The 15,308-nt window shown below is 46.3% G+C and overlaps 1 protein-coding gene across 1 annotated transcript; it reads left to right on the top strand.

Moving 5' to 3' along the window:
- Positions 1-890: 890 nt before the first annotated feature.
- On the top strand, positions 891-12,646 carry LOC131845631 (fatty acid synthase-like). The gene is made up of 23 exons (XM_059194712.1): positions 891-1,047; positions 1,608-2,374; positions 2,480-2,710; positions 2,842-3,168; positions 4,003-4,312; positions 4,430-4,623; positions 4,952-5,180; positions 5,448-5,673; positions 5,756-6,011; positions 6,223-7,158; positions 7,271-7,885; positions 8,176-8,385; positions 8,468-9,022; positions 9,287-9,474; positions 9,767-9,909; positions 9,986-10,106; positions 10,189-10,388; positions 10,462-10,659; positions 10,794-11,003; positions 11,233-11,582; positions 11,693-11,923; positions 12,036-12,200; positions 12,287-12,646. Exons 1-23 carry the CDS (start codon positions 891-893, stop codon positions 12,644-12,646), a joined length of 7,179 nt encoding a protein of 2,392 aa, XP_059050695.1.
- The last annotated feature ends 2,662 nt before the right edge of the window (positions 12,647-15,308 follow it).

Here is a 15,308-nt window from a genome sequence, read left to right as displayed (position 1 = left end):
TTGCAACGCTGCAAGGTTCAGATTATGTGTCTAAAATAAACAGATCATGGAGACAACCTCATTTGTATGAAGGAAGTCAATGACTAGGCTGAAAGAAAAGAAAAGTTTGATCATATCTCAGCCTACCGTGAGCAGCTCCACTGGCTTCCTATCCGTGTTCGTCGGAATATTCATTTCCTTACCCTCTTATTCCAAATCCTCTTCAACCCCCATTCGCCCTTTTACCTGCAGGAGAGATTCCGATTCCGTACTTGTGAGCATATACGTTCTTGTCATGATCTTGTACTCACAATTCCTTATCATATAAGCCACCGCTACACTAAATCTTTTACTGTACAAAGAGCACGCCTATGGAATTCACTCCCCACAGAGATTAGACTATCGCCTTCGATCAGTTCTCTTAAGAGACATCTTATTAAGCTCTGGAGTCATTCTGAGTCTGCGCTTTTTTAATGCTCCACTTATTTACATTATTTTTCTTTTCCTTTCTGGTGTGTGTATGTGTATATGTATGCATATGTGTATGTGTATATGTATGTGTATGTATGTATATGAATATATATTTTTGTGTATTTTCTGTATATATTATTAGTTATATATGTCATTGTGACGCGTATTATTTATTGTACCTATTTCCACCACTGCGCAATTCCTCTCAGTAACTCAAAGGTTGACTGGAAGAAATCCCTCTTCTGGGATAAGTCCGCCATTGTACGCATGTTTTTTTTTTTTTCTAAGTCAATTGTGTCCTTTTATTTATAATATTATTGTACAATAAAGTATTACAAACAAACAAACTAGTTCAGGTTTAGTGTTGAGGTTATCAAGGGCCTATATTCAACAGTTAGTACAACTTTGACGATATGTTTGTTTTTTCTAACAGATTAGACATGTCGACCGCTGTGGCAGGCGCTACGGATGCGGAGGATGTGGTGATGACGGGGCTGTCAGGGCGGCTGCCGGAGTCAGACACCATCGAGGAGTTCGCGCAGCGACTGTTCGACGGGGTGGACCTCGTGACCGCCGACGACCGACGCTGGACACCAGGTACGGTGCTATTGTTGCGGTTTATGTGTATTTAAATGTATATGTGTATACATGTCCCTAAACTGAACTTTTAAAGTACTACTAGCCAATGTCAAAAGTGTTTGCTAAATAAATTTGTTTATTAAACAACTAAGTATCTTCTTTTTTACTAGATACAAAAAATATCTAGGTTTTATTTTATTTTTTATTTATTTATTCATAATAAATATGTAATATTAGTATAGATATGTAATATTACTTATCTATGGTAACTATATTATAATAATCTCAGGACAATTCACACAGCGCCATCTAGAACCAAGTTAAGCTAGCTAAAGCTTGTGTTCTGGGTACTAGATAACTGATACAAATACATAAATATTTTTTTCGTAAATACATACATATTATACATAAAAAACACCCAAACCGATACAAATAATCATACTCATGAATACAAATGTTTGTGCCGTGCGAGGAATCGAACCCGCGACCATCGGACGTAAAGCGGTGTGCTAGACCGCTAGACCACCGAGGTAAACGAGTAAACGAGGTAATTACTGAATAATAAGTGTCATCTACAGGTCTTCATGGACTGCCCGAACGTAATGGGAAGCTTAAAGATTTATCACATTTCGACGCCACATTCTTCGGCGTGCATGCGAAACAAGCACATCTGATGGACCCTCAGCTGCGGCTGCTGCTCGAGGTGACGCACGAAGCGATCGTGGACGCGGGCATCAACCCTGCCGAGCTTCGCGGCTCCCGCACCGGCGTCTACGTCGGCGTCTCTAATTCGGAAACCGACGAAATGTGGACCAGCGACCCCGACAAGATCAACGGCTACGCCCTCACCGGCTGCTGTCGCGCTATGTTCCCCAACCGCATATCGTACACGTTCGACCTGAAGGGTCCGTCGTACGCGATCGACACCGCCTGCTCCAGCTCTATGTTCGCCCTGGCGCAGGCCGTGGCCGCCATCAAAGCGGGACACTGCGACGCGGCCGTCGTCGCCGGCGCCAACCTCTGCCTGAAGCCCGGCAACTCGCTCAACTTCCACCGACTGAGCATGCTGTCGCCGGAGGGCCGGTGCGCCGCGTTCGACGCGGAGGGCCGCGGGTACGTGCGCTCGGAGGCCACCGTGGTGGTGCTGCTGCAGAAGCGCGGCCACGCGCGGCGCGTGTACGCCACGGTGCGCGGCGCGCGCACGAACACCGACGGCCACAAGGAGCAGGGCATCACCTACCCCGCCGGAGAGATGCAGCGGCAGCTCGCCGCCGAGACGTTCCGAGAGGCGGGACTGAGACCACAGGATGTTGTTTACGTCGAGGCACATGGGACAGGCACTAAGGTCTGTACTTACAAGTAGGACTTCCACTCCCAATATTTATAATTTTTCAAGGCTTGATACCTTGAGGCTTAATATTATATATTAAATATCATTCCTCAATTCCAGGTGGGCGATCCGCAGGAAGTGAACGCGATCGCTGAATTGTTTTGCAAAGACAGGAAGACTCCATTGTTGCTGGGGTCGGTGAAGTCTAACATGGGACACTCGGAGCCCGCGTCGGGCTTGTGCTCGATCACGAAAGTACTGATCGCAATGGAAAAGGGCGTCATTCCTGGCAATCTACACTTCAAATCTCCCAATCCCGAGATACCAGCACTTAACGATGGCCGAATAAAGGTAAAATTTCTTTTCCAGGACTTAATAAATATTTAAGACGATAGTTATGCTTAATTACTACTAGTTGTATATTTTTTTCTTAAATAAATACAGTGGGAATTGAAGTGAAAATTACCCCCATGTTGTGACAGGTGGTGGACTGCAATACTCCCTGGGAGGGCGGGCTGGTGGCGGTCAATTCGTTCGGTTTCGGCGGAGCGAACGCGCATGTGATCTTGGAGTCAGAACGTGGGAGAGACGAGAGTTGGAGTGAATGCGCGCCATACTCGTTGCCGCGCCTGGTGCTCGTGTCGGGCCGCACTGAAGATGCCGTGCGCACACTGATCGAGCACGCAGCTGAACACGCTACTGATGCTGAGTTACATGCGCTTCTCGACGCAGTGCATGAGCGGAACATACCCGGACACCCGTACCGGGGGTATGCTGTGCTCACCGAGCCCCTGATCCAAGATATTTGTGTAAGATTATTTAAGACTCTAGTCGTATTATTATATCAATACCTTGTTGTAAAAGGACAACAAAGGAGTTTAAAGAAATCCCGGGGCAATAACAACTAGCACAAACGGGCGCCTTTACGGTGGGCGTTAAACAACCAACAATAGCGTTCCCAAGGAGGGTTGGTGTCAGGCAGGCGGCCGGCCGTAAAACACTTATGCCAAAAACATTTGCAGTATGGAAAATGAGTCGTATTATTATATCAATTATTTTATTGGATAGTGAATCATTAACTTATTCTCAGTTTAATCTTTGCGGAGATATCTCTTCTTACTGTATTCTATCTATATGTCTTATAGCACTTGACCCTTTTGTACTATACTGTTTCGATCCCCAAGCACATGCTTTCAGTCACCTTTTTCATACTTTCTGATTTTATATAGTACTAGCTTTTGCCCGCGGCTTCGCTCGCGTTAATTTATCCCCTTAGAGGTGGAATTTATCAAAATCCTTTCTTAGGGGATGCCTACGTCATAGTAGCTTTTTGCATGTAAAGTCTCAGCCGGATCGGTTTAAAATTGACAAAGTTTCATTCAAACTTTCATCCCCTATTTTATCCCTTTGGGGATAGAATTAATCAAAATCCTTTCATAGCGGATGCCTACGTCATAACATCTACCTGCATGCCAAATTTCAGCTCGATCCGTCCAGTGGTTTGGGCTGTGCGTTGATAGATCACTATGGCAGTCACCTTTGAGTTATATTTAGATTCTTCTTAGTAAACGTTCTGCCTCGGTACTCGGAAGACTCCATGAACCTTGTATTACTTATATATTGTTTGTGTATGTTATGCACAGGAGTTGGACAGCACTGAGCCGTATCCAATTTGCTTCGTGTTCTCTGGCATGGGCTCGCAGTGGGCAGGTTCGGCCCGCACTCTGATACAACTACCGACATTTGCTGACTCCGTAGCTCGGATGGCGGCTGTACTGCAGGCCTACAACGTCGATTTGCTGTACATCCTGACGGAGGCACCTGAAACTGCTTTTGATAACATCATCAACTCCTTCGTGTCAATAACATCTGTACAAGTAGCACTGGTAGATGTATTGCGCACAGTCGGCATCAAACCAGATTTCATGATTGGACACTCTGTTGGTGAACTAGGTTAGTTAACCAAAATTATAATTTCCTTTTAGAAGATTCCTGATTTCGTTAAATTTAGATACATAAAGAAGTAATTGCAATTAATATTTATATTCTAGATATAGTGTATATTTGTAGGGTGTGCGTACGCGGACGAGACGCTGACGGCGGAGCAGGCGGTGCTGGCGGCGTACTGGCGCGGGCGCAGCATCGCGGACGCCGCGCTGCCGCCGGGCGCGATGGCCGCCGTCGGCCTCACGTGGCAGCAGTGCGTCGAGCGCTGTCCGCCCGACGTCGTGCCGGCCTGCCACAACGCCGCGGACAGTGTCACCGTACGTACCCGCCCCGGTCCATGTTGATGTACTGGCGTAGAAGCAGCAGACCAAATATTAAACTGCGTTTTCTTCCTGCTCATTCTATTTATCTTCCTACATTCTACCAATACAATTGCAGGAGGAATTGTAGAATGCAGCAGGAAGAAAACGAAACAAATGAGCAGGAACAAAAGGTAAAATTACCAGATATGATGCATTTATGCAAGCTGGTCACAACATAATATAAACCTGGCCTACATCTGGCAGTAAAAAAATTATGTCCAAATCATCAGCTACATTATTCATTGTTTTTATAAATGTACTACAAATTATTATAATGTATTAGGTGTCAGGTCCGGTGCCGTCAATAGACAAGTTTGTAGCTCAACTAACATCAGAGGGTATATTCGCGCGGCGTGTAAATAGCAGCGGCGTCGCATTTCATAGCAAATACATCGCAGCAGCTGCGCCGGTACTGTTCCAGCGTCTCGAAGCTACTATACCCAATCCACAGCCACGATCTGCGCGATGGATCTCAAGTTCTCTGTCTAAAGACAAGTGGAGTTCTGATATTGGTAAATAAATAATTGAATCTTTCTATCTTAGGCGACCTTATAAATTCTATACTAAATTGGTAAATAGTACTAAAAGTTCCGTAGTAAATATATTTTTTATTATAAATAGCATTCATTCATGCTGAATACATAAATTATCTACTGAATCCATCATTTTAATAAACTTACAAATTTAATTACCAAGTGCAAATTGGTAACTTTCTAAGGACGTATTCGTACAAATGATTTCAAGTTCCCTTAATTAAAATTGTTAATTTTTGATGGTAGGGAAACTGAGCGGCGCGGTATATCACACCAACAACTTGGTGTCGCCGGTGCTGTTCGCGGAGGCGCTGGCGGCGGTGCCGGCGCGCGCGCTGGTGGTGGAGGTGGCGCCGCACGCGCTGCTGCAGGCGGTGCTGAAGCGCGCGCTGCCCGCGGCCGCCGCGCACGTGCCGCTCGTGCGCCGCGACCACCCCGAGCCCTGCGCGCACCTGCTGGCCGCCCTCGGCAGGTGAGTGTAGCGCGTGACGTGCGTGCGGCACGTGGCGTGCTACGCGTGCTGCGCGTGCTACACGCGCCCGCTCGTGCCGCAGGGTGTACGCGGCGGGCGCGCAGCCGGCGGCGGGGCGGCTGTACCCCGCGGTGGCGTGGCCCGTGTCGCGCGGCACGCCGGGGCTGGCCTCGCGTGTCCGCTGGGACCACTCCGTCGAGTGGAGCGTCGCGGACTTCGGCGCCGCCGCCCGCGCCGGGGAGAACGTCGTCGAGGTGGACCTCTCGCGCGCCCGACACGCCTACGTCGCCGGACACCAAATCGACGGACGAGTCCTCTTCCCTGCCACCGGATACATTGTGAGTACTATCGATTTGTTCTATATATTGCCTACACTTTCGTTTAAAACCAGTACCAGATGAATTTCTTGTCCACTCGTCTAGTCAGAATCGGCACTCCTACTGTGGAGATAGAATTAAAAATATATTTTTCAAGATTGTTCATGTAAAGTTTGTTTGAATTAAAGTTGATTATTGGTTTGATTCTATACTATTTCCCAAAATTTTTCAGGATCTTGTATGGCGAACTATGGCCAAACTTCACAACAAGAACTTTGAAAATACAGCGATTCTCTTGGAGGATTTACAGTTTAGGCAGGCGACCATCATGTCTCGTGACACAGCCGTTCGATTTTTAGTAACAATATTAAGTGGCACTGGAGAGTTTGACATCTGCGAGGGTGCTAGTGTTGCTGTCACAGGTAAAGTGAGACTTGCTGAGGATCCGGCTGCGGAACGTCTTAAAATGCCACCACTAGTAATTTCTGATGGACCCGATCTATTACCCCTTACTAGTGAAGATATTTATAAAGAATTTAGAATCCGAGGATACAACTATAGTGGACTATTTAACGGAATACGCTGCTCGGACCCGAGGGGAACGAAAGGAGATCTTGATTGGAATGGCAATTGGGTCACTTTAATGGACACAATGTTGCAATTTGGGCTCATTGGAAAAAAAACACGCGAATTACACGTTCCAACATTGATTGAACGCGTACTTATTGATCCGGTAGCACATTTGGCAGTTGGCAACGGAGTAGATAAGTTACCAGTCCGCAGAGACGAAGATATTGATATTGTTATATGTGGTGGTTTAGAATTCCGAGGAATAAAAATGAGTCTCGCACCCCGTCGTATAAATATACAAACACCACCAAAACTAGAAAAATATGTATTTGTGCCATATGATAATACAAATATTAATGACTGCCTGTACTCGAGACGGGACGCTCTTACTACCAGCACTCAAATAGTGCTGGAAAATGTAGGTACCTTGCGTTTAAAAATTACGGAAGCGGCTCTAGATAAACCTATAGAAGCACTATTAACACCGCATATTTTGAAAATATTGGACAGTGAACCACAAGTGCGTGTAGAGTGTAGTCTGGCCGCTGCTACAAACGTAACATTCTACTCAGCGGCTCTTCAACATCATGACATAAAGGTGTGTAATAGTTTATGTAGCATTAGAGAAAGATTCTAAACCATGCCACTATGATGCCAACTTCACTTATTTTTCGAAACTATCAATATATATTTTTTACGTACCAATGCAGATAACATCAAAGGATGTGAACAAGACCGCCCCAGACAGCGAGTGCCATCTGGTGGTGGCGGGCGGCGTGGCGTCGTCGTCTGACAGTGCGGAGGTGCTGGGCCGGCTGGCGGAGGCGCTGGCCGACGGCGGCATGGTGCTGGTGGAGGAGGCGCACGGCGCGCTGGGGGCGGCGGCGGCGGAGCGGGCCGGCCTCGAGGTGGTGTCGCGGCAGGCGACCGCCGACTGCGAGTACCTGGTGCTGCGGCGGCGCGTCCCGCCGCCGGCCGAGCACGTGGTGGTGGAGGTGGAGGACGAGCGCTCGTACGGCTGGGTGGAGCCGCTGCGCGCGGCGCTGAAGCGCGCCGAGAGCGCGGCCGCGGAGCTGCGCGTGTACGCGGTGTCGCGCGCGGCCGGCGGCGGCGTGCTGGGGCTGGGCACGTGCCTGCGCGCCGAGCCGGGCGGCCGCGCGCTGCGCGTCTTCTATCTGCCCGACTGCCGCGAGCCCTTCCAGCCCGCCGCGCCCCACTTCGCGGACCAGCTGCGCAAGGACCTGGCCGTCAACGTGCTGCGCGCCGGCGTCTGGGGCTCCTACAGGCACCTTCTGCTCGACGACACTGTAAAGGCGCAGCTCCAGGTGCACCTCTTTACATTTACTAGAAGGCTCATTATTTGATAATCAACTAAAGCAAGTCCCAATAATAAACATGGTTTTAAAACCTCTTAAATCCAATAAAGTGATCAACAGGTCTTTTGGAGTATTTACCTGATTTATATCTATATAAAATTATATCATTTCTGTATATTATAGTTTACAGACAAAAATATAACAAAAATTTTATGGTCACTTTCGACTGATTATCAAAAAAAAAAAAATAATGTTCGTCTATCAATTTTGTTTCTTAACACGATGTTATCTGGCAATAGGTGGAACACGCGTACGTGAACACTCTAAGTCGCGGTGACCTGTCGTCGTTGCGGTGGATCGAGAGTCCGTTGCGTTTAGCGAGCCAGAAACAGTGGCCCGCAGGCACAGACCTGTGTCAAGTATACTACGCACCACTTAACTTCCGCGACATAATGTTGGCTACTGGAAAGCTACCACCTGACGCGTTACCAGGAAACCTCGCTGGGCAGGTACACAATAGATGCACCTTACATTTTACAAAAAATACCACATAGTACTCCTTTACTTTAATGACGTCACGTTTCGGCACAGGAGTGTATCCTGGGGCTGGAGTTCAGCGGGCGGTCGTCGCGGGGCGCGCGCGTGATGGGCATGGTGGCGGCGCGCGGGCTGGCGACCAGCGTGGTGGCCGACTCGGGGTTCCTGTGGGAGGTGCCCGCGGCGTGGTCGCTCGAGCAGGCGGCGACGGTGCCGGTGGCGTACGCGACGGCGTACTACGCGCTGGCGGTGCGCGGGCGCATGCGGCGCGGGGAGGCGGTGCTGGTGCACGCGGGCACCGGCGGCGTGGGGCAGGCCGCCATCGCGATCGCGCTGCACGCCGGCTGCACCGTGTTCGCGACGGTGGGCACGCCCGACAAGCGCGCCTTCCTGCGCGAGCGCTTCCCGCAGCTGCGGGACGACCACGTCGGCAGCTCGCGCGACACCTCCTTCGAGCAGCTGGTGCTGCGTCAGACGCGCGGCCGGGGGGTCGACCTCGTGCTCAACTCGCTCGCCGCCGACAAGCTACAGGCCTCCGTGCGCTGCCTGGCCGAGGGCGGCCGATTCTTAGAGATCGGCAAGCTAGACCTTGCCAACAATACGTCTCTCGTTAGTTACTCTCGTTATACTTTTATATTGATCTAACCAGCATCTTTGTCTGGAGGAAGGCCTCTTAATTTTATGCCTATTAAAATGCCATTTCTGGTGTATTTTTCAACTTATTGTTTCTCTTCTTTTCTCTCATTCTCTTTGTCAAATAAAAAAAAACCTGTGGATAATAACGAGTATTATTATCATTACTTTCATATCTTTATTCATTATACTGTTGATTATTGTCCACATATATATTTTATACCTTTATTAACTCTTCAGGGCCTAAAAGTATTCTTAAAGAACACAACATTCCACGGTATCCTGCTGGACGCGCTGTTCGAGGCGTCGGCCGAGGACGCGGAGAAGGCGGCGGTGGTGCGCTGCATGACGGAGGGCATCGCCAGCGGCGCCGTCCGCCCGCTGCCCGCCACCGTCTACCACGACCACCAGCTCGAGCAGGCATTCCGGTATATACAGATTTTACTAGTCTTAGACTATCCTCATAAAGCAATACTAGTAAACTCCAAGCATTTCTCAATAATATAATTCTTTATTCACAATTACAGACACATAACATACATGAGATACAGAAAAAAACACGACTTAATAAAACAAATGTAGGTGACTTTATGCGCCGCAGAAGTGTAAAGGCAGCCAACTCATAATGATATTTTTTTAACAGAGTATACTTATATTGTAGATTTCGGAGAAAATGCTTCACCTTATAATACGTACAGCTTCTTGTTGGATTATTTTAAGATACATGGCGACCGGCAAACACATCGGTAAAGTGCTGTTATGCGTGCGCGAGGATGACGGTGCGACGACGTCACCCAGCGGGAAATTAATATCTGCTATCCCGCGCACCTATTTTCATTCAACCAAAAGCTACATTTTAGTTGGTGAGTTTCATAAGTGTTTTTGTTAGTCCCAAAGTACCAGGAGTTGAGGCAATTTATATAACCGTTTTCTGTATAGGTGGCCTCGGAGGGTTTGGACTTGAGTTGGCGCAGTGGCTGATTTTCCGTGGTGCCACGCGAATCATGTTGAACTCACGCAGCGGTGTGCGCTCCGGCTACCAGTCCATGTGCATCCGCAGGTAATCAGTACACGGGTTGAGGCGAGTATGCCACATGTTTGAATGGCAATACTAAGTCGGTTTGTGGGTCGGTTTTGTGCAGGTGGCGCGAGGCCGGTGTGGTGGTGGCGGTGTCGCAGACAGACGCAACTAGCAGCGGCGGTGCGCGCGCGCTTCTGCGTGAGGCGGCGTCACTGGGGCCAGTCGGGGGCGTCTTTAACCTGGCCGCAGTGCTGCGCGATGCCTTCCTCGAAAATCTCACACCAGAAGACTTCAAAACCGTCGCGAAAGCTAAAGTCGAAGGTGAGTTTGTTGTTACTGAGTCACGCAGACGGCAGCTACGCTTGTACTAACCGAATGTTGTCGACTTGTGCAGGCACTCGAGCCCTGGATACTGCGACGCGCGAACTGACGCCGGGGTTGGATTACTTCGTGGTGTTCTCGTCGGTGTCATCTGGACGCGGCAATGCTGGTCAGAGCAACTACGGCTTCGCCAATTCCGTTATGGAGCGAATCTGCGAGCAGCGGCAGGCCGACGGACTGCCTGGTCTCGCTGTGCAGTGGGGCGCCATTGGTATTCTTTTTTAATTAATCCTTACAGGGTTCATGTTGAAAATATCTACTGAACTTCTGTATAATATCACACGATATAATAAATGAATTTAAATTTAGAAAAACTGTAATGATGCAAGTTTTGTTGATTGGCAGGTGACGTTGGCTTAATTATGGAGACTATGAGTGGCAACGAGACGGTAGTGGGTGGCACGGTACCTCAGCGGATCGCGTCCTGCATGGACGCCCTGAACAGTCTGCTAGCTCTACCGTATCCGGTTGTAGCCTCTATGGTGCTAGCCGATAAAACACGAGGGCAAATAGCGCCAAAACAAGACGTAGTCGACAGCATTGCCAATGTATTGGGTACGTGCTTTTGCATGTCAATTGTACAGAGTCATAAACTTATCAGACCTAGTGACAGCGCTGTTGATGAATGTAGTGTTGCTGCAAAAACAGGATTTTCATGATTTTACATTAATTCCAGTTTTCTAGGTCAGATAAATTAGTGGCATTGTAAATTAATTGATAAATTTATTCAGAAAGCAAATCTCTCTTCTGAATCAAAAAATCTGATTGTTAATTTCTTTTATAGGACTAAGAAATTTAAGTAACGTATCGAAAACGGCTAGTCTTGCGGAACTTGGTATGGATTCGCTAATGGGTGCAGAGATCAAGCAGATTCTGGAGCGTAGTTACGATCTCGTGCTGGGTGTGCAGGAAATTCGTACGCTCACTTTTACCAAATTGCGTGAACTCACCAACAGTAAGAGTGATGAATGCAGCACCGTCGCAACTCCCAGTGGTAATAAGGAATCTGGTATAGAGCACAAGGCTGGAGATTTGGTGGACCTAGCGACAATGAGCGAGCTCATGCCCCGAGAGGTCCTAGTCAAGTTGCCGAGCGCTCTGCCGACAAAGCAGCATTCTAAACCAGTGTTTATGGTGAGTATGTGATTTTTTGAGGTTTTGAAAAATACGAATCGTTGACTCAAAATTTTTTTAAATTGATTTGAATTAAATACATTTTACTTAAACGACCTCTTCTGTTGTAGTTGCACCCACTGGAGGGAGTAGCGGACTTGCTGCGGCCGTTAGCGGCAGCAGTACGTGGCGTCGTATACGCGCTACAGTGTACGACGGAGGTGCCGCTGGGTGACATGCAGTCGCTGGCGCGCTTCTACATTGAGCAAATACGATCTGTGCAGTCAGAACCACCGTATATTCTTCTCGGATATTCGTTTGGTGCTGTCGTCGCTTTCGAAATGGTGTTGCAATTAGAAAAGGTATACAGGTACCGCCTAATTAAATTAAAGTTATAAAACAATCCTGCTTACTTCCTCATATCTATGACGTTGTTCTACTTAGTGAATAATGAGACGTATGCTGTAATTGCAGTGTGGCTGTGACGCGCAGTTGGTGATGGTGGACGGGTCTCCTGCATACCTAGCTATGCACACAACGCTCGGCAAAACCAAGAACGTTCCACGGACTAAGGCGAGAGACGAGGCGGACGCGCTCACCGTGTTCGTGCAGCAGTTCAAGGAGGTGGACGGCGCGCAGGTGAGTACTGGTCGGCAGGGCGGAGGCCGCGGGAGTCGTGAGACGTGTGAGGCGAGAGTGACGGAGCGCGTGTCGTCAACCCTCAGGTGTCGGCGGAGCTGGCGCGGCTGGGCGGGTGGGAGGCGCGCGTGCGGCGCGTGGCGGCGCTGCTGGCGGAGGCGGAGGCCGCGCTGGCGCCGGCGGCGGCGGCCTTCTACGGCAAGCTGGCCGTCGGCGACGCGTACCGCGCGGCCGGCCGCGTGCGCGCGCCCGTCACGCTGTTCCGCGCGCGCGACAACTACGTCGCGCTGGACGAGCACTACGGGCTGCGCGAGCTGTGCGCCGGCCCGCTCGCCGCGCGACAGCTGCCCGGCGACCACCGCTCCATCCTCGCCGGCGATGCCGCCCAGCTCATCGCCGACCACGTGTCCGCACTGTTGGAACAGTCCGGCCACGTGGATGGCTAGCATATTTTGAACTAGTTAATTGTGCCTGATAGACTGTTAATTCTCAATAAAGTATATTGATGTTATTTATTAAATTTAAATTGTTTAATTTATAGAAACGATAACAATATCCTATAATAGCAAAATCAGCGATTTCAGCGAAGTTTTTGAAGACAATAAATAAATTTTGTTATGCCTTACAAATGGATCAATTTAACCTCGCAGCCTGTGGATATTCCTAAGTATAAGTGTTGATATATTAAAGAAAATTATAATTAAATATGTAAATTAAAAAGATTTATATATAAATTTATTTTATTTTATACTAGCTACTTACCCCGGCTTCGTCCGGGTGTATATATATTGTTGTGTATGTAATGATGACACTATAAAAAGGTCATTTGTTTTATAAAAAAGGCAGTTGGACTTTATTTTAGTGAAAAATAGAAAAATGTATTTTGATACAACAACCATATATTTATTAATACCTAACCTAACCTATACTTTATTAAATTTATGTTCACGTGATTTATACATTCACACACTCATACATTATTTGTAAATAACCTATAAAAATGGGTAATTCTTAATAATGGTAATTAATTTCCGATAGTGCTACAACCCTATTTAAAAACTGCAAAAACTTGGCAACACCAGTAACGTCAAATTTGTCTCCGGGATTAAAAAACAGACTATAGTGAGCGCAACGCCGCGCGCCGTATAGAGGAGTCGAGTCTGCCGGCCGGCCGTATGCCGCCACTGGCAGCCTCCGCGATCTCGCTCATCTCAGTGTACCGCGAGCGACGGCGGACGGCAGGTCGCGTGTGTTGTGCGCACGCTGTATACTCGTTACGTTTAAATGTATACACGCTGTATATATGTGATCACGTTGTTATTGTGTCCCAGTATCTGTTAGTGATAACATATTTATAAGGAGACTGAAAAATATGGATTGTACTCGTTATACACACCTACCTACTTAGTAACTGTAAGTATTTTTTTAGTGATTTAATAATTTCATGTGCATGAAGATTCGTGTTAAATGTATTTTTATATAAATATATGACTAATCTGTGTTATATACGTGTTTCTTAATTAATATGTTAAATTTACTAACATTATAAATGCTAAGCTGAGTGGAGCCATTTCAGTGCATTTTTGGATGTAAAAAATGATTATTTTATGTTTATTTTTAATTATGGTAAAGTTTAATTATATGTACATTTTATTTGCTCTTTTTTATTCGTTTGTTGTTTATATTGTATTTTTTACATTGCACTGAATAAAATATTTTTCTTTCTTTCTTCTTTCTAAAGTTTGTGGGTATTGTGGGATGTTTTTTTTTTGTGAATGATAATGGATTGGTGCCCCCGCCTGCGCTAACGGTTTACGCTGGCGGGGCACCAGTGGAGGATGGTAAGATGAGCATGAGGTCAGGTCAATTAGCCCATCATGACAAATTCACCTAGAATTCATCACGATGATTTCCAGGGGGAACCGCGTGGAGGTCGACCTAACATGGTACATTGCTAGCAATGGGAGTTACTAGTACCCATTGCTAACAATCCTCTTCCCCCCATTGTGGGATGTTTGTTACGCTTTCACGAACGGAACTACTGAACGGATTTTTATAAAACTTTACAGCTTATACCTACATTAGACAACACATGGGAAAACATTTTATTATAAATTTTGTCTGTTTGTTCCGGCTAATCTCTGAAATGGCTGCACCTATTTTGACGGGACTTTTATTGCCAGGTAGTTCATGTAGTAAGGAATAACTTAGGCTACTTTTATTTTAGAAAAATAAAGTTAAATTCCACGCGGACGAAGTCACGGATACAGCTAGTTCATAATATTAAACATAGATTTAAACACTAACTTGTTGTTCCTAAGTATTGTTTAGAAAAAGTCAATGGGTCTTTTATGGGAATGGATATAAAAATTTACAATATGACGGAATATGTTCTAGTACAGATGTTTTGAATATATTACCTATATATATATATACTGAACTGGACGATAGAGAAAAAAATAAAAATAATAATAATAAAAAAAAAAGAAATTCAATTGAGTTTCTTGCCAGTTCTTCTCAATTGGATCTACTGAACTGGACGATAGAGAAAATAATAATAATAATAATAAAAAAGTAATTCAATTGAGTTTCTTGCCAGTTCTTCTCAGTTGAATCTATATATAAAGAGCTGGACGGTAGGAAAAAAATTACAATGTAAAAAAAATTACGGTCATAAGCGGCCAAATGTCCTACATGAATAAATGATTTTTAAATTTGAATTGTATTTCAAATGTTGGAAGGCTGTAAACGAAATGAGAATGAGATGAGATTATAATATCTACAAGCAGAGCCACATGCTCGTACGTACATGCGGTCGCTGTCACTTCATAGTGTTGCAGACGTCTCTAGTGCAACTAATCTGACATCCAAAAGGATCAGTCCTAACTGTTTAACGTAACTTAACGTAAGTAATATTAAATGTTTCATTTTAAAATCATATCTAATAGAATAGAATAGAATAGAAAATAATTTATTCGAATAAACTTACATTAAAGCACTTTTGAATAGTCATCACAAGAAGAACGAGCAAGAAACTTGCGTGTTGCTCTTTTAAATAATTTTATTGTAACATTACATTTTAAGTTGAAGTGTGTGAATACAAACTAC

This window comes from Achroia grisella, unplaced genomic scaffold (genome assembly GCF_030625045.1).
Source record: "Achroia grisella isolate CSIRO2021 unplaced genomic scaffold, CSIRO_AGI_Agris_v1 utg478, whole genome shotgun sequence".
Taxonomy (NCBI): Eukaryota; Metazoa; Arthropoda; class Insecta; order Lepidoptera; family Pyralidae; genus Achroia; species Achroia grisella.
Note: the sequence above shows the minus strand (reverse complement) of the source record. Positions and strands in the feature narration are given on the sequence as shown.